Source organism: Zootoca vivipara, chromosome 3, assembly GCF_965207765.1.
Source record: "Zootoca vivipara chromosome 3, rZooViv2.hap1.1, whole genome shotgun sequence".
Classification (NCBI taxonomy): Eukaryota; Metazoa; Chordata; class Lepidosauria; order Squamata; family Lacertidae; genus Zootoca; species Zootoca vivipara.
In genome coordinates, this window is record NC_142586.1 from 65,918,275 (window position 1) to 65,946,243 (window position 27,969).

Here is a 27,969-nt window from a genome sequence, read left to right on the forward strand (position 1 = left end):
TGATTGCTTTTAGTATAATGTACTTCTTTTAACTACAGGTACAGTTTTTGTAAGTCCTATGAACTCAATTCATGTCCACCTTTTCTCTATAATATATAGTTAAGCAAGGAAGATGCCCCTGAAGAGAAAACGAACTGTTTCCTATGAAGTAGCATTTTTGGGTAACTAGCTTGATTAGCCTAGAGGAACCAGCTACTCTTGGTGCTGTCCCCCCCCCCTCCTTTATTCAGTAAGCTGTCTTCTGAGTTTTGGCTCTACTGTAAGCTTGGGGCACTGCTATGACCTCATTTACGTGAGGAAGCCCTGCAGTTCAGAGATATTCTTTTGCTGGTGGCAGACAGGCTGGTGGAGTATTCTGCTGTGTGGAGCACTGAGACCCAAATTCTCTGCTTGCACAGCAAGAAAGCTTAAAGAAAAAGCATCCTTTAATCCTGCCACCCCCAAGAGATTGTAATTTTGTTTAGCTGCTGAACTGATTGGTAGTGCTGACTTGAATCTGTAGTACCAGCTCCGTTGCGGACAGATAAGACAAAAGTGTTTCCTTAATGACTCTTAGCAATTGTGGGACTGGAAGGAAACCAAGAGGAGTGTGTGTTATAATTTCCATACATGAATGGACGCAGATGACACCTGCTAATTACGTTTTATATTTTGTTTGGCAACTGCATGGTAATTGAGAAAAGTCTTAAAATATTAAACTAGTATTGGAATGTCCGTTTGAAATCAAACAAGCTCTTACACTACTTACAACCTGTAATTCCACATCAGACCCCTTGTTTTCAATTTTCCCAAGTATTCATATCTGTTAAGGTTCTATAGTTAAAAGTGCTTTATATATTGGGGGACACTTCTTAACTTAAAAAGAACATTTGGGCATTGCTATCAGTGTACAAACTAAATACATGCATAGATAGCATGTCAGAGCTGAAGGATGTAGAAAACACAACTATAAACTATATCAAACAGAATCTTTCTCTGCTAACTTGAATTTTAAAGAGGAAAGTGTATAATCTATTTTGTATTCATTTATTTGAATGTATGTATGTGTGTAAGAAGGTGCCCTCACACTGAATATGCATTGCAGATAATTACATATGTTTGACAAAACTTTGCCTTAGGTTGAACTAGATCCTTTCCAACGATTCTATGATTCTATGATTACAAGGATGAATGGTGTTAGATACTATTCAGAAATAGTATCTGTAGGAGACACCACCGTAGTTGTCTGCAATAAACAAAAAAAACACCTATTAAGAATGTGGAGAATAAGGCAAGGATGGGGAGCCTAATGCTATAGGCAGAACTAGGCAAGAACTCCACATAACAGCAGGAAAATGTCAGAAACAGCATTTGTAGACTGAGGTGAGAGGATTTGCAGTTGACCATCAGTATTTAGAAATGAGCTCATTGAAAAGTGCTGCTCTAATACTGAATAGAGAAGAGAATATTTCAATATGTTAAAAATTCAGAAAACTTCATTTAGAGCTTTTAGTACAGTCATAGCTCGGGTTAAGTACGCTTCGGTTAGAGTACTTTCAGTTTAAGTGCTCCGTGGACCCGTCTGGAACTGATTAATCCACTTTCCATTACTTTCAATGGAAAAGTTTGCTTCAGTTTAAGTACGCTTCAGTTTAAGTACTCTGCGAACCGTCTGGAATGGATTAATCCACTTTCCATTACTTTCAATGGGAAAGTTCGCTTCAGGTTAAATATGCTTCAGGTTAAGTACAGACTTCTAATCTTGCCCTTTAAGTTGAATACCTTCGCCTCCTGTGATACTGCCCTTTTAAAATTTTAAAACAGTTTTCTCCAGGCTGGTAGATGACAAATTAGATAAAGCAGACTTTCTTATCTTTTCTCCTCATATTGATTCAACATCTCCAGTGCAGTAGCTTGTAAAACTCTTTTTATTCTAATTATTATTAAACATATTCCTTCAATTGAAATAGACTTCCCCCCTTTTTGCCCCACTGACACCCCCACTCCTGAAAAAAACGGATTGCAGTATTCCTTTTTCTATGGAGGGTTTTAGCTGAGGAAGCAGAAAGCAAAATGAGACCTAGGATTTTTATTGCCAGGTATGTTTGGCACAAACACCCTTCTCATACAACTCCCAAAAGCAGTTACTGATGTCTGAGAAACTACAGTCATACTTTAAGTACGCTTCGGTTTGAGTACTTTTAGTTTAAGTATTCCACGGACCCATCTGGAACGGATTAATCCACTTTCCATTACTTTCAATGGGAAAGTTCGCTTCAGGTTAAGTACGCTTCAGGTTAAGTACGGACTTCCAGAACCAATTACACTCATACCTCGGGTTAAGTACGCTTCAGGTTGAATACTCTGCGGACCCGTCTGGAACGGATTAATCCACTTTCCATTACTTTCAATGGGAAAGTTCGCTTCAGGTTAAGTACGCTTCAGGTTAAGTACAGACTTCCGGAACCAATTGTGTACTTAAACCGAGGTACCACTGTATCTTTATTAGAACGACACTCCAGAACAGAAGTCTAAATTATATTTGAAGATTTGTGACTTAACACTGGCGCCCCCCGCAAGGACTGATGTTTTAAATGCTGTGTTGTCCCCAACACATTTTTCATGCACTATAGATGTAAGGAACTTTCCTAAGTCAGGAATTTCACTCCAGGAAGACTTCCACGAACAATGTGAAAAAAATTGCAATGCAGGAAGGACCTATATGCATGTATTCTCATTAAACAGATTCAGATGATGAGTCACTCCCATGTTTTTACCTTACTTGCAAGTAGACACATGCAAGATTCTTCAACATGGTTTGGGACATGTGTGGCATCATGTGAGGAAATTAACGAATTAATGCGGGAGGCAGCTTAGATGGTGTTGTGTATAGATGGGTTTGGTTTGGCAAACAGCTAACTTGTTCACACTGGAGGAGTAATGGTACCGGGTATGTGTATGCTTGCTCTTTTTTCACCAACAGTTCCCCCACTCTGTCACTACCGCTCCAACTGCTTTTCCCATCATGGGTTTCCACATGTGACACTCCTTTCAAAACTGTAGCCTCTGGAGACAACGTTTCATTTTTTCAGAAAGTTTGGGCTCTTCTAATACACACAGGGCTCTTAGTGTCACAGTCCTTCTAGGAACAAAGTACCTCTTCAGATTTCAGTGTTTTGTTGTTAATGCTTTTAAAGTAGAGGTTAAAAAGAAAAGGAATACATGGACACATGTATTTATAACTTTGTACGGCTTGTTCACAACAAATGAATTATGCTCAATGATCCCAGTAAGTGTCTTCCTGTAGCTTCAAATGGAAATGCTTTGATTGCGTTTCAAGTGTTGGGAAAAGTTGTCTTGTGATTAGTACAGTATACAGTATTATGCTTCCTAGCAGTCAAGTCCTGACCTGCATTCTAGTTTTAACCCGTCTTACTGACCTCGCATATTGCCATTTGGTTAAAGTGCACATAGCACATTTGAGTGTTTTATGCATCATGCAGTACCTTGTTCTCATGCTTGTTCTTTCATGAGTAACACAAAGTCTTATATTATGACCATATGAGAATCTACTTGAAAGACTTCTGAATTAAAACTGAATTCTTTCCAGTTATGATCCAGATTAGACATAGGCAAACTCGGCCCTCCAGATGTTTTGGGACTACAACTCCCATCATCCCTACCCTCTGGTCCTGTTAGCTAGGGATGGTGGGAGTTGTAGTCCCAAAACATATGGAGGGCCTAGTTTGCCTATGCCTGATCCAAATGAACTGATGCAAGCAAAGTATCTGTCAACAATTGGCCTTGAGTGCCAGATGTCCCAGTGGCATTCAGAACTTGTACATCTTTGTTTGCTTAGTTGTTGTTGGCATCCATCTATCTTGGAAGACAATGGAGTGCACCTCCAGGAGTGAAGTCTAATCACTGGAGAATCCAGTGCCTGCTGTGGCTGCAGAGACTGGTAACTTGTAACTGCTGCCTCCTGTGTTGTTTTTGGTGTGTTAGCAGCACTGAAGAAACCTCTCTTGGGCAGGGATGATGGGAGTTGTAGTCCTAAACTGCCCAGATGACAAGACACTGATCCTGGCCTCACTTTGGTCCTTTGTGGACCAAAGGAAAGCAGAGCAAGACATTTGGCACCAGCTTGGCACCATCCAACCATCTTAGGGACCACTCTGGGTTTACTCCTTAGCCCTTTCTTCTCCCAAAGTTTTTCTCCAAGGCAGTGGGAATTTGCTATGTATAAGTGTTAAGTATGTTCAGTATAACCAAACTCTTATAAATGCATTACAGTGGTACCTTGGTTCCCGAACAGCTTAGATGTCGATCAAATTGCCTCCCAAACGCCGCAAACCCTGAAGTAAGTGTTCCGGTTTGCGAACATTTTTCAGAAGCCAAACGTCAGATGCGGCTTCTGCAGCTTCCGATTGAGTGCAGGAAGCTCCTGCAGCCAATTAGAAGCCGTGCCTTGGTTTTTGAACAGTTTCGGGAGTCGAGCGGACTGGATGGATTAAACTCGAGAACCAAGGTACCACTGTATAAAATAAAATAATAAATAATTATCATTAAAGCAACTGAAAGTATAAAAACGTATAGAATAAATTAAATCTAGACAAGTAGCATTAGAAACACCCCAATCCAGGTGTTGTTTCCAACTAAAGCATAAAATGTATAAAGTTTCACCCTTTAAAAATGCCCTTCAGAAATGTGGCATAATCTCCAGATTATGAAAATGATGTAAATGTACGTAACATGCCCTGTGAGTGTACATTTTAAAGTGGATGATTCTGGAACTATAAATTTAAGGATGCAGTAAATCACTTCTTTTAACAAGACTTTTGTAATTAGTGTACCAGGTGCACATATGTTGAGGGAAATGGGTAAACAATCTTACCTGATTGTGTGAGTGATCATTTTGCATTACATAGAAAGCCTGTGAGTATGATCTTGTTTGAAAAGTATGTATTAAGCTCTTCATTCTGAAAGTCTCTTGCAACCCTTTTTCAATTTCTCTTCCATTTTAAATAATTTTATCTCCCATTTTCATATACAACTTTTGATTTTTAAACATTTTAAAACTAACTAACTTGACAGTAAGAGCTATTAGGCAGTGGAATCGTCTCCCTTGAGAGGTTATGGACTCTCCTTCCTTGGGGGATTTTAAACAGAGGTTGGATGGCCACCTGTCATAGATGCTTTAGCTGATTCCTGCATTACGGGGGTCGAACTGGATGACCCTCAGGGTCCCCTTCAACTCTAGAACTGGCGAGGCACATAATCAACGGAGCATTCTTTACACTTGTAATTAAATCGGCTTCTTACACAATTATTAAATGAAGTTTTATTAAAGTAAATACTACATATTCCTGGAGAGGGTTGATCCTCAGGGTCCCTTCCAACTCTACTGTTCTACGGTTTTGTTTTGCCTTGTGGGATCCAAGATGGCTGGATTTGACTGGCCACCACTCAATCAAGCCTTACTAAAAAGTTACTTAGATCTTCCCTGTCCTAGGAAGGTTTCTTCAGGAAAAGTTGCACTGTTGGTACAGAAGCACTCCACCTCATTGAGACTATAACCACCTCCACTTTAAATTTGGTTCCCCCCTGCTCTCCCCACATGCTCTCCCCCCCCCCCCCGGGAAAACTGGCCCATCAACATAACTTCCTCACCCCCATGGTTCCCAAAAGTGTTCTGAAGAGGCAGCCTCCTTGGATGTCTTCTCTTTGGTGGCAACCCTGCTGTTGAAGTCAGCTTTTGCTTTTAATCCCTTGCCCCAGAAGGCCAATGCAAGCGGATATAATCAGGAACGAGGAATCTGCTAGCTAGAAACTGCAGAGTCAGGTATGATCCACTCCAGGAGGACAAACTCTTATTGGGGAAGAACCCACAGGTATGGCAGAAGATGATAAATTGCACTTATTTCACCTGGGTCCATGTCTGTTCTTTTTCATCCTTTCCCATTCACTGGGGAAGTTGTTAACTGGCCTGGGCTGAATTTCAGGGCAGGGTTGAATTCAATTCAGTGTGGAAATGGCACTTTCAGCTACTTCATAATTCTGCTGATGGTTCACGATACACCGTCTTTGGGTGGCTCCCAGAATAGGGAAAATCTGAATTGAAATGTTTAGCTATTTATTTTAAAGTGAGTTTCTGTACCAGTCATCCATATATCACTAGCTTCCAGATTTTAAATATGCACACACACTGAGTCAATCTGTTTTGTGCACACACTAGTTTGTATATAAGGGCAATGTTATATCTTTGGAAATGTGCTCCCCCCCCCCGCATGTACCCCCCCAAAAAAGCATTAAAACTTATTCAGGTGCTACCATTATTGAGAGTCACATCTAAGAATCTTTCAGTGATGGCATCTACGTAGTGGCATAACGCCTCCATTCATGACTGACATGCCTCTTCAGTTGCTTCTTGTGGTTACAGAATATTTTTCTTTTCTACCAATAATTTTGTACGCAACGGAGCTGCCTTTAAGTAGTAAGAATTCCATTCGTTTCTGCGCTGATTGAGGTTTTAACAGAGTTTTGTAAATGTTCATTTTATATTTTTTTTAAAAGGACTTTTAATGTTTTCATTCTGAGCCACTTAGAAAAAACCCTGTTGCAATTTCAGGGGATTCTGGGATGTATGATAGTCTGGAATGCCAGTAAGCCACACCCACTGCAAACATAACAGATCAGGTGAGAGGCAGTGGATGGAACTGTGGAAAATTGATGTGAAAACTGAACTTATACTTTTATTGTATTGTAGGTATAAGCATTAGTATTGTAAGTATAAGTATAATTTCACATAACAGATTTTATGTGAAACTAGTGAAAATTTTGCAAGAAGCAATCAAATACCACCTGAAAGCCCTATAAAAACAGCTAGAAAAGGGACAGAAAGATGGATTAAACAACTGCCCAAATGCAGCCTATGTCTCACTTTAACGTGTTTTACACTTTCAGGCATTTCTTGCTTTCCAGAGTATTAAAAATGTTTTGTAACAAGCAGTAGATGGACAGGTCAACAAATTTACGCAATGGTTTTATTCTGAAATGCTTGACCATGCAGGGGTTTTTTCTTCCTCTTTTAATTAGAAACCACTGTATGGGGTAATTGTAAATTAGAGTAACCTACAGGATGTGATTTTGCAATTGCAGTTAAAAGTAAACAATGTAAACAAACCTGTGTGTGTGCAGTTCATCAATGCAACAATTACTTATGAGTGCAGTAGCTCTACTACAGAATTGCTATACCCACATGGACCACCCTACTTATTTCAGAGAGGGAAGCAGATCTACATGTGCATTCCTTTGCACATATTAACCCAATGTCAATATGAAATGAATGATGTTGCCTATGCATGCAGGAGTACTATGTGTGTGCATCAGAGCTAATGTGGAATTTGGAATGGGGCAAGAATGTGATCCATGATTTAAAACAAAAACAAAAAAGTGGTTAACTGGGCTGGAATTCTAGCTCAGCTGCAGTGCAAATTATAGTTCTTTGGGTACTTACTGCTAACAAACCAACTAGCTGTATTAAAGTATCTACAGTAAATGAAATTGTATAAAAATTATTGAGTTGTATTTTAAAAGGTAGTGGTTTTTTTAGCCCTTTAAATATTTTCTGCTACCAAACTTCTATTATTTTTATGTTTTAATTGCAACAATTCTAAATACTTTTTAAAAGTTGCTTTCTCCCTGAATGAAGAGCTAGATCTGAAGAAATGGAAGCTACAATTATTATTATTATTAATAATAATAATTTTATTTATACCCCGCCCTTCCCAGTCAAGACCGGGCTCAGGGCGGCTAACAACAAAAATTTCAAAACAAGCATAAAAGAAACAATTCAATTAAAATACAGATTAAATACAATGTGAAAATTCAATTTTAAAATGGGAATCTACAAGTGGAACCTCATTTAAATATCTATAGGATAAAACCTTAGGGGAGGGTAACACTGGGGTCAGACTGAGTCAGTCCAAAGGCCAAGCGGAACAGCTCTGTCTTGCAGGCCCTACGAAAATATGAGAACTCCTGCTGGGCCCTAGTCTCCTGAGAGAGTGTGTTCCACCAGGTCGGGGCTAGTACTGAGAAGGCCCTGGTCCTGGTCGAGGCCAGTCTAACCACCTTGTGACTCAGGATCTCCAGTATATTGTTATTTGTGGACCTTAATGTCCCCTGTGGGGCATACTGGGAGAAACTCTAGCTCTCATCTCATCATCATCCCTACACCCTTTGCTCCCCAAGTGCCTTGTGTTTGTAGCTATCCCCCTGTTCCCCATTTTGAAAGCCTGTTTGTAAATTTCCATGTCAGTCCTACTTTAATGCCTGCTTGGTTTTTTGTTTGTTGGGCTAGAATACTAAATTAAAAAGAAAGACAGCTGGTTGAACAAATGATATAAGTGTTACTATTTTCTGTGGAGGGTTTATTACAAGCACCTCTGCAATGATACGAAATAGTGAGGTTGTGTTTAAATTTCAAAGAAAAAGCAGAGGTTTGCTCATTTGTTTGCCTATTGTGAGGCTCCCCTGCATCTTTAAGTTGCTTTGTAACAGGGGGAAGGCAGCTGAATAGAGAGGCCTTGTGTCATTTGTTGATTTTAAATCATGCTGTAAAATCCAAAGGAACCTGCTGGCCTACACAGCAGGAGAACTGTGTCGCAAGCAGAAATCTGGGAGGAGGAATTGGGGGGGGCGGCAGCGTCAAAGTGGATAATAATCATTCAGCCATCCACATTTTCACCCTTATGCCTGGTTGTGTTACCCTTTACCGGTAACCAAATGGAAGAACTGGTCTTTAAAGATTTTTATTGGCACATACTTAAAAGTTGGATGTGGATCAAAAAGAAAGTGACCTATCAGTTTCATTAGCACTAAAAACAAAGAAAAAAGTCCAACACCTTCCTACCTACCTACCATTATTCAGATTTTTTCAAAAGAAATGGCTAAGCATTTTTCTATATTTTATCTGCATTCAGATTGAAGCAAAAAGTATTTGTTTCTCTGAATCTGCCTGCTAGAGAGAAGGATCCAGCTGTGACTCTTAGCGTTTTGGAGACCCTCATGGCAACATCATGTTTAAAACACCCAGAAAGAGTTAACTGGCTCATAGCATTGCAGGACTTGGAAGTAGCTGCTATTGGACCAGATGCTTTTGGCACTCCAGAGAGTCCTTTATAAGGACCAGCAGCAAAACTGTGAGTGCACTTATGGGGTGGCATAGAGAAATTATTTCCTTGTACTTTCAGGCTAAAAATGTTGCATGTAAAAATAATTGTTCACGTTTAGTTGTTTATCAAAATTGCAAACAAAGACAGAAAAAAAACAAATTAAGAGAGCAATCTGTTTTGCAAATTTGGTGGTGGTGGTGGGGAGACAATAAAACAGCTTTCCTCCTTGATTGTTAAGGTGTGATATCTGTTTTCTACAATTGGCTCTTCAACTTTCTGTGCCACATGCTAATATAAGAGTTTTACATTCTGTCCTACTCCTTGTCTGTATAAGAACAAACCGTAAGGTTGCAGGTAAGACTTGTAATTATTATGTACCTGGGAACATAAAGTAAAACTGGCGGCTGCATATCGTAATATGCCATTATTTTTATTTATGCTTTCTTGTACTGTAGTGTGAAAGAAATCTGTCTCTAATCTATTGGGACAGACTTAGCACAAGAAGTAAACATTTTAAGTTTAATTCATCTTTCATGTTGATGTCCCGTCCTTGAAAACTTGATATAGGTTTGGTTGACACCTTGTGGTAATTCTGCCCTCAGTTCTGCACAAATAAATCCTGTTGATTTGAATAGGGCATGCATTAGTAATTGGGTGCAGGGTTTTTGGCAGCTTATTAAACCATTTCCCAAAACAATTCACTTTAAAATTCATTGAAATAGAAAGCAAGCCATTCTTAGGGCACATTCTAGGCATACACACAGGTTCCTCCTGTTTTATCCTGATTCCCCTTGTCTCACCTATGCATGTATTCTGGAGCATTATCATTTGACCAAACGGAATGGAAGGGGATATGTAAGGAATGGCCTTTTGAGTTGCTTGCATGCATGTTGAGCATTACTGACACCCTCCATATATGGTAAAATGAATAACCCATTAGTGTTAATTTTAGAGCTTCCTCAGATGCAGCTATTCAAGAATTATAATTGTAGTTATATGCTCTGGAATAAATGGAAAGACCTCCTGATTGGCTGATTCGGTATCCTACCGAACTCTCCTCAAATTCTCTCTTACGTCTTCACTCCACCAGAAAAAATGGGAGTGTTGTCTGGTCTCGGTGCTGGAAGCAAGATTTCTGTAGAAATTCCAAGGCGCCACATGTGTCAGTACATCCCGCCCCCATTCCTTCCCCCACTCTTCCTAGGCCTGTTCCGCCCTCGCCCTTTTGCGGTACCAAAAATGGTGTGTGCACCAGTGGTCGCACATGTGCCGATCGTACTCAGATGGGGAGTTGCCTGTAAATAGTTATATTTTGAGCCCTGTGGACATCTCTTGGGTGTGGAAAGTGCACCAGAATGTGTGTGTGTGTTAGTTAATCCCTCAATGTATTGCCAGTCTTTTCTCTCTTCTCATGAACTTTATCATACCTCCTCTTTTGCATTATTAATATATTAATATCTGTTTTATCCAGGAAATGTCTCAGGAAGCCTATGGATCCAGGTCCCAGCCCCCAATCACCCAAGGAAAGCCTAACCATGAAGAAATGAATCTAATTCAACAAGAGAGGCCATCAAGCTTACCAGTAAGAAATTAGTTGTCATCTGGTAGAAATGTTTTCATGTACTGTGTTGAAAATAATATTCTGCAGTGTAGAAATTATTTCAAATTCTTGCTGTTTGGGGAGTTTTTCAGTATCAAATTTCTATTTGAATTTAAATTATAATGAAAAACAAGACAGTAAGGATTTAGCTCATATATTCAGAGAATTCCTTTATTCTCAAAGATTACTGAATAATCCCCACCACACATTTTCTGTATTGGATGTTGGATATTGGATATTTAAGATATACACATTTAACTAGATATGCAAGAATAATATTTCTCCTTGCACATCTGTTGTGCTAAACATTTATCACCAAATTGGTGTCTGAAGGAAGCTGGAGTATACTAAAATATTCCTGCGTTAAAATTGTACCACTTTCTGCAGTGCTTTTTAACTTTAAAGAGCAGCATTTGTGCAGATGACCTTTCAGTGTTTTAGATGCAACATTTCCAATTATGGAAGATTTGCACAACCATGTTTTCCATTGGATTGTTGCAGATAGCCTGATCGTTTAACTTGGTAACATGTCAACTCATCACAGTCAAGCTAATACTGATTGCATGGGGGGGGGGGTTAAAGAAGTACTTTTATGTGATATTCCTGTCATATTATAATTACCTTATTAACTTAGTTGAGTGAATCTGTTCTTGATTGACAATATGGAAAACATTTTTGGAATGATAATTGGATAATACCATACTCCTTATTTTGTGAATTAGTGTGAAAACAGTGATGATGTTGAACAGTGATGATGTTGAAATTTTCAAAAGGTGTTGTGCTTAATAATAGCAAATTTTAAGTTGTATCTAAAATGAGAAGATGTGTTTTTTTGTGTGGCAGCCCTAGAAAAGTTTACTAGAAAGTAAATCTCTTGAACTTAGTGGGCTTTACGTCCAAGTACCGTAAATGGGTTTAGGTGGGTTTTTTGGCTATAAGAACAGCCAACTCCAGCTCTTATTTATCTGGTGCTTATGCTGTTGTGCTTGTTGGGGCTGATGGGAGTTGAAGTCCAAAACATATGGAGAGCACCAAGTTGGGGAACGCTGGGTCACAGTAATTGTTTTCAGAGTACAGTAGTGTGGTTTTACATAGTGCTGGGTTTTGCTGGGTCATTTCATTTTTCGCTAAGAGTCACAGATGAAGTTGTATGCAGTCTTTTGTTTCCATTATTCAACTGCCAGGAACAAAAGTAAAAATTAGCAAAATAGTATCTATTTTCAATTCATTTCTGACCACATCTTTGCATGTATTTAAAAAAACAAAACAAAGTTTACAAAAGACAAATTGGTTAAAGCTGAATGCTTGCATACTGACCTACATAATTTAATAAGACATATATAGTCTTTAATAGTCTGACTATATAATATATTTCAGTAATATATTTGTTATGGTTACAAAAAAACGCTGCTTCTTTCTCTAATTCCATGCAATTTAGCAGTTGAGTAATTTGGAATCTCCACAGATCCTTTAAAAGAATGCTTTGCAGAAGTTTCACACTTTTAAAACGCTTAATTTCACCTGGAAAGCCTTAAGTATGTCTAACTATTCTACTGAAATGAGCGAGACTTTGATGAGCTGAGTTTGGCCGAATCACACGCTATGTTTCATCGCCAACGATGTTTAATTTAAAAAAGCAAGAAAATAAGAGGGTATAGGTTACATAAAATATTTCTACTTTTGTATGGGCTTTTAGTTTCCCTGTAATAATTAGTAAATAGCTGGTGTTTTTTATTTGTATCTATATGTTTCATGTTTGTCACTTTGTATCACACTTTCTTCGATAATTCTTAGTAATGAATTATTTTTAGGACTAAGCTAATGCAGGGCCTAGTTCATGAAAGCATCATATATTGCAAAAGGGATAATTCTCATCTTGGCAGTTGTTGGAGGGACTGAGAAATGGAGCAAAATGTCCACCAATTAAGAATGAGGGCAGAAAAAATTGCCCTCAGACTATAATTAGGTGTCCTGGCATCAGATCTCATATGCTACATGGCATTGTGAGAAAACCTAATTAAAGCGAGGACAGTCTTTCTGGCCCTTACTCTGATTTTGCTTCATGGGCACATCACTAAAATTTGCAGGGCCACAAGTCCTGGTCACTACAAATGCTGATCTGGGAACAGTATTTCTGCCTGTTTGGGATGGGGTTGGGCCCTTGATGAATATGGTTTGATGTTTAGGAGTGCCCCTTGACCTGGTCTTGCTAGTAGATGTTCAGCTGATGCTTCAGTTTGGTGGGGCACTTGAGCTGGGATTTCTGGGACTACTGTCTTCATGTCAGGAGCCTGTTCAAATAATATTAGAAAGAATATGATGTATTTGGTTTGAAATTGCCAACAAAAAGTAGATCAGGAACAAAAGCAAAATATTTCAAGTTACTTGAAACTGTTAAAATTAATTAAAACATTATCCTTCAATGTTCCAATTTACTTTAGCTCCTTGATAAATGCTGAATATCTATGAAACAATATATACAGTGGTACCTCCGGTTGTGAACGGGATCCATTCCGGATCTCAAGGTTTCCACAACCCGAGGATCACTGTTCTGCGCATGCACACGCAGCGAAACCCGGCCCAATACTTCCGGGTTTGCCGCTTTCATAACGTGAAGTTTACGTAACCTGAGGGTTATGTAAGCCGAGGTGCTACTGTACAGGTAAAAGAAAAACACACAGGAAATGCCAGTATTGCCTACTAATAAAAGTAGCCACTTTATTTTACCCAAATAGTAATGCATTTTTAATTCATCTGAGCAGCCCAACTTCTTTCTCCAATGTATTTCTGTAAAATAGTGTAGGCAATAATCCAAAGGATTCAATGGCACTTTTGCTTGTGCAAGAAAAGGCACTATGATTTGTGGCAGCTCTTCTTTTCCTCTCCAGCACTCCCCTGTGCCGTATCTAATACTATTTCTAAGAATCCCCCAACTCTAAAGACCAGATTTCGGGGTACACTGCATGCTGCAATTGAGAGGAGGTGGTGGGAAAGTCACATTCCACAAGCAGAATTCTTCACACGCTTTTAGGATCCAAGCTATAATGTGGCTCCTGTCAGATCGTGGATATATTCAGCAAACATTTCCATGAATATTGCAGCAATTTCAGGCAAAGATGCTGTTATGGCCATGGGATTTTCTGCTGGCTATATCACCGATTTAACCAGTTCATACATTATGTTTCCCCACAAAATCACTCCGCTATGGACTGGACTGCATGAATTTTAAGCACTAGAATGCAGAAGTGGGGGAGAAGTTCACACATGAGCTCAGCTGAATACCTGATGGAACAAGTAAACTTTGAAAAATCACAAAGTAGCCTAGTGGTTCCACCAGATGATTGGCTGCAAACCACTTTTGGGTATGTGCATACTTTCCTGTCACCTATGTATATGCTGTGTGTGTGTGTGTGTGTGTGTGTGTGTGTGTGTGTGTGTGTGTAAAATTTTAAATATACTTTTAATAAGTGCTTTTTTCTAAAAAAATGTTTAGGGGTACAGTGGTACCTCGGGTTACAAACACCTCGGGTTACAAACACTTCGGGTTACAGACTCCGCTGACCCAGAAGTAGTATCTTGGGTTAAGAACTTTACCTCAGGATGAGAACAGAAATTGCGCGGCAGCAGGAGGCCCCATTAGCTAGCGTGGTACTTCAGGTTAAGAACAGTTTCAGGTTAAGAACGGACCTCCGGAACGAATAAAGTTCGTAATCAGAGGTACCACTGTACTCTCATTTTCCTACTCATATTGAAATACTGCCCCTCAATGAGGCCAAACTTAAATTCACAAAATGCTTAGGGGTATGCATGTACCCCCTGCGTCCTCCCAGAAAAAGAGCACTGCTTCTAACTAAGCTGAAGTACATCTAATTGAAGCAATCCCTTCTTATTCCCCTGCCTACCCATGCCTCCATTCCATCCCTTAATGTGTAGTTATCCTGCGTTTATTTTAGATTGCAACCCTTGGAGTAGAGACCTGACATACCTGTTTTTTTGTAAAGTGCTCTGTGTGTGTGTCGTTGTGTCTATAAAGATAATGTAGGTCTCCTGCCATTTGTACCATCTGCTCCTTGGAAATCTTGCCCTGTTTTTCTCAAGGTTTCTCTCTGAATTTCAGGGGACAGTTTAATTTCTTTCCTTCAGCGGAAAACCAAACTCATTTAATTATACAAACACAAGATACTACCTTATAATGGTGAACTAAATAATATGCACTGTTTTACTTGGATACTTAAAGAATTGACCCACATTCAAAACAGTCTAGGTCAAACTGTGTCCAGATAACTGAAGAATAAAAGGAATAATAATTTACTATGATGTTGGACAAGCCATTAAGATTAGCTAATAAAAGTATGGTTTGTTTGTAGCCATTTGTTTCCAGCCCACATTAGAAATTCATCTGCTTTGAATTTAACAGGAACATTTGTGCCAGGATTTTTATATACAATGTGTGAAGGAAATGGAACAACTAGTGAACTGTCTAGCTGTGCTTGCTTGCAACACAAACTTTTAGAAAACCTCTCTGAAGGGTGAGAGAGCAATCAACTTTATGAACTGTATAAATGGTTTATACTTTTGACATTTCTGATAAACGTGTTTTTAAAATAAATCAGTACAGTACTGATCAAAATGCATTATACATCTCTTTGCTTTTTAATGTATATTTATTTATTCATTGGTTATTTAAGAAAAATGGCCCCAGGAAGTATATTATGCTGAGAACCCATTTAACTTACAATATTATCTTTTTTTCCAAAAGTATAATTGTTTTGACATAATTTGAAAAAGCAGTGTCTAACAGTACAATTACTAACTGCCCCCAAGATCAGTATTGTAAAACAGATGTTCAAAAAACTACCCTGAAAGAGACATATTTAAGTATCCCAAGGTGATACTCAAATACCAAATACCAAATACCATTTAAACTTAACAAGGTTTTGGGAATACAGCGCAAAAGAGCCTAATTTTCAAGGTTTGCTAACAAAACAAAAAGGAATGCACAACTTTAGCAATAGTTATACATTTCAATATAACATATTAAATATATAACATATTAAAAAAAATTTTTAAAAACTTTCTCACGGTGAGATGTAGCTGAGGATGGTTTCACAGAAAACTTTCGGCAGTCCTTTAGATGATGTTATTTTTAAAATGGTACTATGGTATCAGGACAGGAAAATTTTCAGTAAGCAAAAGCTTTTGAGCTTGACTTAGTCCCATTCCCACCCACCCCCACCACCCTCTGTATATATATAGGGTCTGACACTTCTGTTTCTAGTGTATCTGAAGAAGTGTGCATGCACACGAAAGCTCATACCAAAATATAAACTTAGTTGGTCTTTAAGGTGCTACTGAAGGAATTTTTTTATTTTGCTTCGACTCAGACCAACACGGCTACCTACCTGTAACTTAGTTTATTTTGTAAGCCAAATGAATACTCCCGCAGGTGAATGAAGAAAACAAACAAACAACTAATAAAAATTCAAGTACTGTTTACAGATGTTATTGCTGATTTGCAGAAAGGTCAGCAAGCTAGCTTTTCATAATGGAAGTTAAATGCAACGTGCAACTGATACATGAATGGCGCCTGGGTACCAATCACACCCCTGGTTATTTACTTCTGTTCCTTTCTTGAGCTGAAAATAACTATTTGGCAATATGGTAAATTTTAAAAAAGGAAACTTTTTATGGTGTAATTTTTGTGACTGAAATTTTCACATCGTTTTTGCACAGTGTGGAATGAATGGTGTTTACCCCCCTTTCATTTTGCTTGCTCCAGCAATGTTGTAAAATAACTGAATGATCTGGTTTTCCTTTGTTTGGGTCAAGAAATTTTAGCTGAAAATTGTTACTCTGTGAAAGAAGATTATTGACTCAACAAGCCTTCAATTTTCACTGAATAACACTCCCACCCTCTAGCTTCAGGAACATATTGTGCATCCATTCTATTTTAAAGTACAGACTGTAATTTAAGACTGAGGCACTTTGATGCCCCACTGAACTTTGTTTAAGCCTGGAATAAAAGACGGGGAAAGCTTTAAGCTCCAAAGAAAGTGACTAAGCTTTCCCAAGTGATTTTCTTAGCTACTATACTATAGATTAAGAAAAAGTTGGGGGGGGGAATTAACTTTTCCTTTTCAGAATATAGCTGATTTTAGCTTAAGTTTCACAAATAAGGCATGTGTGTGGAAGCATATTATCATAGGAGAATCTATTGAAGGCAGATAAAATTTATAATCATAACTGTAATGGTTTTCTAGGGACAAGACATTGCTATATGCTTTCTGGAAAGGCTGGTCATGGAATCGACTAAAAACAAAATGACCCTGGGCTGCCCAATAGGTGATAGGCAATACTATCAAATTCAACTTATACATAAGTGGAAAGTCACACAGAAAGTCCACCAAGTTCGCATTTAATTTCAAGGGAGAACTTTTCTAAAACAGGATATGATTTTTAAAAAAGAAATTTGAAAGGAAAAATCATGTAGGTTATATCTTTTTGGGATACTTGTGGTGGGATTCAAGTAATGAGTCCCGTCCTCGGAAGTTTCGCTCAAGGACTTCTATTGGTGCAATAGGGCTTTGCTCCCTATTCTTCCCCCAAAGTTGTCTCTGGAGGGGGTCAGGAGAATTCCCAGAACAGTGAGTGTGGGGAGGAGAGGAGGGTCATTCCATCTGGCAAGCCAAATGCTTGCCCTGAGGATATCCTTAGTGTGACATTTAATTCCTCTTTTGGAGGTTACTAAAAACACAATAATAAAAGCTCTGGTAGAATATACACCACAAATTAGGAAATATACCAAAAAGGATGCCAGCGTGGTTAGCAAACACATCAAGGAAGCTATAAAAAGTAGGAAAGCTTCCTATAAAACCTGAAATCTTGCTGAGAGGCTAACAAAGACAAGCACAAACTGGTTACTGATGAGGTAGGCAAACAAAGACTTAAAGAAGCATGTTTCAAAAATAACATTATTAATATATTACTACAAAATAGTGGAACTATCCTTAAATAATTACAAGTAGAGAAGACAGCAGGACCATTAGATGACTAGGAGATGAAAGGAATGCTAAAGGATGCTAGAGAGATTGCAGAGCAGTGGAGTGAATTATTTTCATTTGTCTGTGCAGTGGAAGATGTAGGACAGATAACCAACAAGTGAACCACTTTTTCCATGGAGAGCATCTGAAGATCTTAGTCAAACTGACATGACAAGAGGCTAAAGTTCTAGAGCTGAGAAACAATAAAAGTTAACGAATCACTGTGGCCAGATGGCATACATCCAAGTAGTTCTTTCAACTAGTTGTTGCAACTAAAATCAAACATCTGATCTTCCAATAAATAGTGAAGTAGTCAGGAAATTGCATAATGCAGTCTAAAGTCTGTGCTGGCCCAATTGGCATAAAGCATTATTAAAGATAAAATTCTTAGCATGTAGAACAAGATATCTGCAAATAGCAGTTCTGCCTGCAAAGAACAGTATGTCAGCAAGCACGTGAATAAGGATAGATCTATATATCCAAAAAGGCTCCTGGTAAGAAGTTACGGCAGGATTAGGGAAGCTGCAGAGATGTTGGGACCACAGCTCCCACCATCCTTGACCAATGCTCATGCTGGCTGGGGCTGATAGGAACTAGAGCCCAAGAACATCTGGAGGACCACAGGTTCCCCATCACTAACTTAAGGAATAAGAAGCTTTGTCCTTTTGCTGATCAATAAAGAACAGGAAGCAGAATGCAGGAGTAAATGCAATGGAAGTAATTAACTAGTGGAGTTCTCCCAAGGATCTATTTTGCGTCTTGTACTATTAACTTGCTCATAAATTGTCTGCTGTCAGTGGTGAGCAGTGATGTGGCCAGGTTTGGGGATGAGACCAAATGATCCAGGCTTAAGGTGAAAACCTTAAGCAGACAACAAAGTGATCCATTTTTCCCAGACTCAGCAAATGAGCAACCAAGTGACAAATGTGGCTTAGTATGAGTAATACACACAGTGGCGGACAAAGACTTTCCACGGCTCAGGGCAGCACCAGGGGCGTGCACCACGTGGCACACATGCGCAGCGTCACAGCGCAAGACACATGCACGGGAAGCGCACGACGCATGTGCCGTACGCAGCGGCTCCGCATATGCGTGCTACGCAGTGGAGCTTCCGGCAAACCTCTGCACTGTACGGGGGTGCTGCCGCCTGGGATCCTCTGCTCGTAGCTGCAGCGGCTTCATCCCCTCAGTGGCTGCATCCCCGTCCGGCACTGGGGATGTTTGCCGGTGGCTCCGCTCCACTGTGTAGTGGGGCCTCTCCGCGATGGCGGTCGTGCCGCAGCGGCGGCCATCATTGGTGGAGGTGTGGAGGGGGTGCTGCGCCCCCCCAGAGTGGAGCCCGGGGCGCGCCATCCCTATCACCCCTCCCTTGCTACGCCCCTGAATACACGTTGAGGCAAAAAAATAAATAAATCCAAATTTTGCATACATACTGATGAGGTCTAAATAAACTAGTGTGTGCAGTCAACCAATCGTTGGAACGCATCCAATCCAATTTGTTGCGCAAAATCCTGGGGCTGCCAAATTGTGTGCCATATGCAGCCATGTGACTGGAAACTGGACAAGGGCTACTGAAAACCAAAGTGTGGTTCACCGCTATAAAATTCTGGCTCCACCTACATTTCATGCCCAATCCATTTTAACTTTCCACATGCTGGCAGAATCCCACCACTCCAAATGGCTAGCTTGCATTGAGAGCAAAATCAGAACCTATCACTCGGAGTCGCTACTTATGCTCCAACAATTGGAAACATTCCAGACAATCAAGGGCAGAATCCTAGAGATTTTATTCCAAACCCTTTGCAGTGCAGCCAATAAAACCTGTTCCCCATTGGGGTTAAGAAGTCCACCTTTGTTTGGCCAGGACACTCAATATTTACCCCAGCTTTACGATCCCCACCTACGCAGAGCTCTTTCCGTTGCAAGATTTAACGTCTTACCGTCTGCAGTTTTGCAAGGTAGATTCTCAAAAATCTCATGCTCTGGTGCTTGTGGCACCAAGCAGGTCAAATCCATCACACACGTTTTATTTTACTGCCAATTTTTAACATTTGGCCCCCTTATTGAAGGAGGGGATTTATCAAACTGACAATTCCAGAGTGTCTTATCTGCTGAACAATTGTAGTAATTGCGTTGTGGCAAGATTTTTGAGCAACACTATGAGATTGTGTCCCATAGGTCCTAAGAGTCATTTTTGTACCTCAAGACGTTTTATCCTAAAGTATTTCCTACTATGTTTCGTTAACTGAGTTGTGTTCTGATCCATGTATATGATGCACTTTTTCTATGCCAAGAAAGGAGACTGATTGATATATTTTCTGAAAAAGCATATCTGATAATACTGTAATTGAAACATGTTTAAACTAAACATAGTCAGTTTGCATAGCCCATAGCGTTTGCATTATAGAATTTATATCTGACTAGGGGAGCAGTTAGGATATTAAGGATTTCTGTTTGACCCTGTAAGGAAACTAAGCAAAATCACATACTTGAAAACTAAATGTCCGTATTTTCTATGCTGTTCATTGTACAGTTTAAATATTCGTAATTTTAACAGCAATGAAATGTATAACACTCTGTGACTTTAATCTTAGATTTTAAAAGTAGGCTTTAACTCAGTGTATTTAGTAGAGACTCCTTGATTCAGTTTTCAGAGATCATGAATACTGTCTTTAACATGTATGTTTTATTACATTTGGATATCATTTAAATCAAGTTCTTTTAAAGGATTGTTTCTGATAACTGGCATTAAAAATCTATTTAAAAATTATACCCATTTTTTAATGTTTTAAAGGCATTTATTTTTATCCAGCATGACCTATTGTAGCAATGCCACACCTTTTGACTTGAGAAAAATTAATATTGGTTCTGAATCATTTAATTAAATATCTCTTCTTACTCCTATTTATACATTCAGAAACAAACATACTGTTACCCTTCATGTTTCAATATATTCTTCTTAATCTGTTAAATATAGTGTGGTGCAATATATTTCATTAGCTTACAAAATATGGATATTTGTGCTTAACTATTCTCTCTATGTGCTAAATTAAGTTTATGCTTTCAGACTTTGAAATGTGAGAGGTTTGCACCTTTCAAATTTATCCTCTCTGATTTATTTTTTGTTGTGGCACTACATCACATAAATGTGCTAGGCATTGTTCAGTGACTAAAATCTAAAACAGGCCCTGCTTGTGGATTTACACTTATGTTCACTTTTTGCCTAAAAATAACTCTGTTAGTAAAGGGTGTGTTTCAATTTTAAGCCTGTACTTTTGCCATCTTAGATTCCCAGTGCTTCCAGTTGCAGACATGAGATAGGTTGTAACTGCATGTGCATGATTAGTATTTAATCCAGAATCTCAACATTGTATTTAGATGCTTGCTTATTTACTCACAACAAATCACAGTTCTGCATAAAGGTGTTTATTCTTGTTACTCCATGTCTTGCCAGTGCATTGGCTCTTGTGTAATTACTCCTAACACTGTCCGTTCAGCACCCCAACCCTTGACTATAGCCTCTTTGATTCATAGAGCTGACTTATTCTTCTCTGGATGCGGCTTGAAATTGTATTTGATCCAGCAGGTCAGAGGTCCTATATACCATTTCAAGCATGGCTTGGTTCCCAACTACTCTTCCATAATGGGTACTTGTTAGAAAGGGTATCCAGGTGCACTAAGGTGAAACGCGAAGGTCTCAGGGAAGCAGGGTACACTGCAGTTTTGGTGAGCAGTCTCAGCCTGCTTAAGAGTGGGAAACCTCTGTATACGGTGGTGCAGCAATAAAACTGCTGGCACATTTGCAAAGCTAAGCAGGTTCTGCTTTCAGATTGGATGGGAAACTACGTGTTGAGATTCCTCCATGTCTCTGTCACTTCCCACACTGTGGAATGAAAACATACACTGTCATGTGATAGACAACAATCCCATGACTGCAGACACGGGGGATGAATCTCCCAACAGATTGGACTAAAAGAGGCTTGTGGTCACTTCCATCTCCAGTAATTCTATCATTTTACTGTATGGCAAGGATATTGGCATATCTGAAGCCGGGAAGACCATGGACCAGAAACTCCAAAAGTTTGCTTTCTGTTGCCTTTCACGCTCCACCTTCGGGGCTGGGTCTGCTCTACTCCTCCTCTCCTGCTGCCCCTCTATCATCAGTCTGCCTTCCTGCCTCCGCTTGCTGCTTTCACTTTTGTCTCCTTCCTCCTTTCCTTCCTTTTCCTTCCTGCTGCAAGGGCTTCTGTAGGGCTGCTGTGACAGTCCACCCCAGTGACCGGATTCCTCCACTGAGGTGCCCAGAGAAGCCTGCACCCCTCACCTGGCCACCCAGAGCAGCGTAGGAGTGGCCAGAGGAACACACAGATGGGTGAGCAGGAACTTAAACACTCTGAGCCAGAGTGGAGAGGCAGGATCTTTTCACTCCCCTGGGGTTGCCCTGAAAGTGCATTTATTAACTGTTCTAGAGGTATTGCAAGTTATTGAGCAGGATGATCTTGTAGCAAACATCACTGCTTCACTTCTAAAAGCAGAATTGGGGGGCAGTAAAGCCTGAGATGGCCCAGCCCCCCAGATTCTGCTTGCACCCCACAGTGATCACAGGCAGAAGTCAATACTGCAGTATCAGTGCACAGTGTGTTCAGTTTTTTTAAAAAACAACAACAACATGGGGAAAGGAAATATCCAAAAAGGAGCAGTTGGCTTCAGGAACTGTCACTGCCCGATATCCCCAGTGGAAGATTTGCCCCCCCCTGGGAGCTGGGATAGGTTGGTGGTTGATAGCAATGGAGATTGGGCTCCTTACAGCAGCTCAGGACTGGCCTAAGTCATTTGGCACCTTAGGCAAATCACAAAATGGCGTCCCTCCTGCAAAGGTAGAAGGGTGAATGAATAAGTACATCGGGAGCAGGCAAGGAGAAATCAAATCAATCTTACCTAATGGTTCAAATGGGAATCAAAGTCCATTGGGGGGAGGGGAGGGGATGGGCCCACTCGGAATCATGCTAGATGGCTGCACACACTAGGCACGCAATGCGTTCCTTGGAGACTGCATCTGTTGCCCCTGTGGATCCTGCCACCCGAGGTGGTCACCTCACATTGCCTCATGGGTGAGCAAGCCCTGGAGTAGCCTTTGAAATCGCCCTCAAGGGATTGTGGTTGGGTTGATAGAAGGAATCTGATTTATTTTGGGTGGTGGGGTGAACATTTGTAATCTCTTTTTTCCTGCTATTTTAGTGTGCTCTGCTGTTAGGATTCCAGTGAAACAGTTAGAGAATTTGTTTTAGATTTAAAGAAATGACAAAGAGGCTACAGTCTGAGACTCAATAAATATACAGGTATGTATCTTTATTTTTTGATGACTGGTTCATTAGATGACCAGCGCTTTGAAACACCTTTCAGTCAATGCTTAATTTCAAATATATATATATAAGCACTAAATGGAGGTGTTTAGTAGGTCTCTGAGAACAGCAGATCCCATGGTTTCTCTCAATGGAATGAGCTGAAGGACGATGCAAGCTATTTTTATTTTTATCTAGGAAGGAAATATAAAGGAGGGCAATACTACTTGCTGTGTAATTTTCTCATTCTTTTGATTTTCGTGAGATTTTTTCTAGATCATTTCTCCAGTGCAGTCAACTCTTGAGTGTGTACTTTTCTAAGAAAAAATATATATCCCCCTTCTAGTTGATGAATATTGTGGTACAGTCCACCTCATAACCTTCCTGGATATTTATATAATTTATCATCAGCTGACACAGCCTGGGTAGAATATTCTTACCACTCCCTCTGGCTGCTGGAAGTCTGAAATTACATCTTTGTCTTTGAAGTCAGGCACACTGTTAACGTTGCTATAGAGACAAGGCGGGTAATGGCCTCCACAGAGAGGAGATTGGTATTTAGCGTTTGAATGCTGCTGTACACAAGGCCTTGATTTTTAGAGTGGTTACTGAACTATCCCCTTTTAGTAAATGTTTAAAAATTACATTTTTACACGGTCTTACCAGATTAATAGTCATGGTTTATTTCATTTTAACTGCAAGGATAAAAGCATTATTCCATTAAATGGGGTGCTTTTTCCCCTCCTTTGGTTTATGCATTATTAACACAAGCTTTCTTGTTTTGCTTGTAACATTTTATAGGCTTTTTCAAACATGCAGTCTGATTTGCTCTGCTGCTCTTTTATTTTCAGAGCTTAACTCTTTCTGCTCACAATTGTTCCCCTAGGAATGGAAAAGTCCATCTTTGAACAGTATCAGGATGCTTTTGAAAATGTATTTAAAACTAAACTGTAGTTTGATTTTGAAACAACCATGGAAAAACGTGTCCATGAGTCTTATTTTTTTGGCCTTGAACCTCCTCTAGTGCTAATGAAACCTACATTCTGTCTCTGACTTCTCTAGGGGCCTGGGATTGAAGTGAGTCTGCATTTTGTCTCTTGGCTTTACATCTGTATTATATCTGTCTTTTCTCCTTGGAGAACTTGACCATTGTAATTCAGTTTTAATAAACGTAATATGTAAATTATATACTTTCATTTAATTAATTTATTAGATTTATGTACTGCCCTTCATCATAAATAAAAATATAAAGACAAGATTTGTTTTGTAGATATTTTTCTCTGACCACATTGTAAACTGTTGGGTGGTAAGAGAAGGAAGAAGGTTGCAAAACATCCATTTGGCAGGCATCAATTTCCTCTGCTATAGTTTTTCTTTGCTCTATTGAAAAAAAGTAGTCTTCTAAATTAAGATAGCTAAGAATATTCTAAACCCTTGCATAATACTTCTCTGTGTGTATTGTTCAGCATTGTTTAGAGACTGTCAGTGCTAAATTCAGGGCAACAAGTATTTCAAAGAAGTAGGTACAAAAAGTATGTGGCTGCAAACTTTTGCTTTTATTTTTTATTATTAATAAACAATAATAAAAGCACTCTGGGGGAATTGCAATACAGACTTCAACATTCTATTATTATTTTTATTATTATCATGCTGTCCCTGCACAGGCTTGCAGGCCCCAAGACTTCACAGGAAGTGAGACTGGGACATAGATTCATTTCACATTAAACAAAGACAGCCAAAATTAGCTAAGTATGGTTTAACATCTTTTGTTACCAGCTCATTACATGAGCTTCTGATTTCTATTAACTTGTAATGTGTGGCAGTTATCTACTACATTTGTATCCTACTCTTCTTCCAAGGACCTCAGAGAGGCAGACATGAATCATAGCCTACTAGAGACCTTGTAAGATTGACTTTCCTGGAAGATAATAACATGCCCAAAGTCTTCTTTCATAATATTGGCTTTCACAGGTGAATGGAACACCTTGCAGTTCCAACAACTGTTAAAGATCCTGTACATCCCAACTGTCCCTCCATTCCTCTATCCATTAGCAACTTATTCTTAAGCAGAAGAAGGAAGTACCAGGCCAGTGGATGGAACTGAGAGACAGTTGGAGAGTCTTTACATACGTCAGAAACATAAAGAGCCACGTGGAGTCTTCTCATCACGCAAGGGCTCTGTTCATAGGCTCCTGTGTGGCTCATGGCTCATGGTTTAGAAGAGGCTTGAACCATGATATCCCTGGCCCAAAGCTCCATTCACTACCTCCTGGTGGCTGAGAATGCCTCTTCTTGCTTGCCCCTCACCCTCTCCACAATAATATATTATAGGAACTCTCCAGTGAGCCATGGTTACAGTTGTGTTCAGTTTCCTTCGTAAAGCAAATTATGAATTTTCAAGTTAAACCACATTCATGACTACTTCTCAGAAAAGAACATAAAGCCATCTGATGGAGCCCTTATCAAATGTTATTTTCCTTCCCCCTTCTTTCTCTTTCTCTCTCCCCCTCCCCAATCCCTTTTATTTGTTCTATTCCTTGCCTTTGTTCTCTGCCTTTGCTTACACCTCCTTTAGCAACCACCTAAAGAATGTTTGGGAGGCCGTCCACATACTTTGGCAACTGTAGGAATAACCCATGACTTCCAGATTGTAAGAGGGTCCATGGTAGAATGGTACTTTCTGCACAATAAGCACACACAGCCAATGCCTAATTTCCCATATTCAGTATGTGCTCAGCCATGCACACACACATCATGCTGAACCTGGCAGTGACCCAAAAATGTTCCAAAGGGGGCAGAATGGAGAGAGGGGTTGCAGGCTTTTTCAATGGTGTTTCAAATATACACGATCTCACTTAAATGTGTGGTGCCTTGGAACGTAACTCCCACGTAAATGAGGGATGGGCTGTATATGTATATCATTTCTCTTTCCAGTTTAAGTTCTCATTGTAGGAATTCGGGCACAAAATGACATGGTTTCTGTAATATCAGTACGCTTAGCATAGCTTAGCATAACTTGGTTAGGCTGTCATTACCGTAGGTATAGCAGAACTCCCAGAGTACCCTCCCAACTATCATAAAAACAGTAGACAATAAAAGCATATAAGAGAATAATACTCTACTTCTGTGTTCTGCACATCTATTTTCTTGGAGTAAAATGGATAGAATACCAGTAGACCAGCAAAACATTAAGAGGATGGGAGTCCAGATGGTGTTTCCATGCATAATCCATATCCAGGCAGCACTAAAATCTTGTCTGTACTGAGGATTAGTCCCAGTTTTGAGCTCTGGTAGCCAGCAGAATCTCTTGCCACAGTCTGTTGCGAAACCTTAGTGAATGAAAGCCACATTTTGCTCTTGTGAATTTTAGCTCTTTTCCATGCTTGTTTAGGTTTTCAGCAATTGCTGCTCACAAATTGTAGAAATTGGAGCTAATGCTAAACTAGTTATATGCAATAAAACACTAAACAGTCATACGTACTGTGTATTCTGATTAGCGGCAGCTGTCCAAGGTCTCAAGCAGTAATTTTTCTCAGTCTTGCTACTTGAGATCTCTGAACTGGCTGTGCTAGGGATTCAATCTAGGACCTTCTGTGTGCAAAGTGTTTGATCTGGCAGTATGTTAAAGATGAACCAATAACGGGAAAGGTTGCGGCTATGTTGCTGCAAATTTAAACCATCTTGTAAGTGTTCCTGATAGATGGGTTGCTTCAGTAACAACATACAACCCAAGAGACAAAGATATATTCCCCAGTCTCCTATGGTGCTGTTACACAAATTATAAGACCTTCTCTCTAGTTGTCTGTTTTTCATTGTTATATAAATGTTTCAGCTTCAATTTATTTTTGTATAAATGAGCCTCATTTATACAAGTTGCTGCTTAAGTTTCCATTGAAACCAAGTGTATAAGGTATGTTTGGGTTTGGAAAATGGCCAAAACATCAAGTTCAGCAGAAGAAAGAACTTATTATGGCACAAATTTGACCAAATATGGACTCCCAGAATGTAGCCACTTTTTGAGGTCCACCACATGTGCTGCCATGACTCTAGCAATGTGCATCCCCTCTAACAAGTTTGGGGATGAGCGGAACTGATATGGGCTAGTCTGGCTGGTGTTAATGGGTCAGTTTTACAGAATTCCTCTATTTCAGCAGGCATTTTAATTACGTTTTCTGTTTGTATAATTAATTTTAATTTACTTTACAGTCATACCTCGGTTTAAGTACGCTTCGGTTTGAGTACTTTCAGTTTAAGTACTCAGTGGACCCATCTGGAATGGATTAATCCACTTTCCATTACTTTCAGTGGGAAAGTTCACTTCAGGTTAAGTATGCTTCAGGTTAAGTACGGACTTCCAGAACCAATTACACTCATACTTCGGGTTAAGTACGCTTCAGGTTGAGTACTCCGTGGACCCGTCTGGAACAGATTAATCCACTTTCCATTACTTTCAATGGGATAGTTCGCTTCAGGTTAAGTACGCTTCAGGTTAAGTACAGACTTCCGGAACCAATTGTGTACTTAAACCGAGGTACCACTGTATTCACAATACGCTTTTTAAAATGTTTATATGCATGCAGAATTGGTGGTTAAATAGTTGAAATAAATATTTTGAATTATTCTATTCACATTTGTATTTGCACATTCAGAGCCCATGAGCTGTGTTATATGAATCAATTGTGCATGAACTGATTGGAAGAGGCAATTTGCTCAGCATCTCACAGTGACAAAGCACACATTTAGTCGCCTTTAGAATCTCCCCAGATGACCTTGCACTTCAGTATTCAGATCTGTTTATCTTTTCTGTCTGTCCTTCTCTCTCCATATCATTG

The 27,969-nt window shown here is 39.5% G+C and overlaps 1 protein-coding gene across 12 annotated transcripts in view; it reads left to right on the top strand.

Moving 5' to 3' along the window:
- ARID1B (AT-rich interaction domain 1B) overlaps nt 1-27,969 on the top strand; it is a 357,452-nt gene that overhangs the window by 87,272 nt on the left and 242,211 nt on the right. For all 12 annotated transcript variants that reach the window (XM_035108659.3, XM_035108661.3, XM_035108664.3 and 9 more), the window contains exon 4: nt 10,627-10,737. In XM_035108659.3, the coding sequence (XP_034964550.3) occupies nt 10,627-10,737 (111 nt within the window). The remainder of the gene's footprint in view (nt 1-10,626; nt 10,738-27,969) is intronic.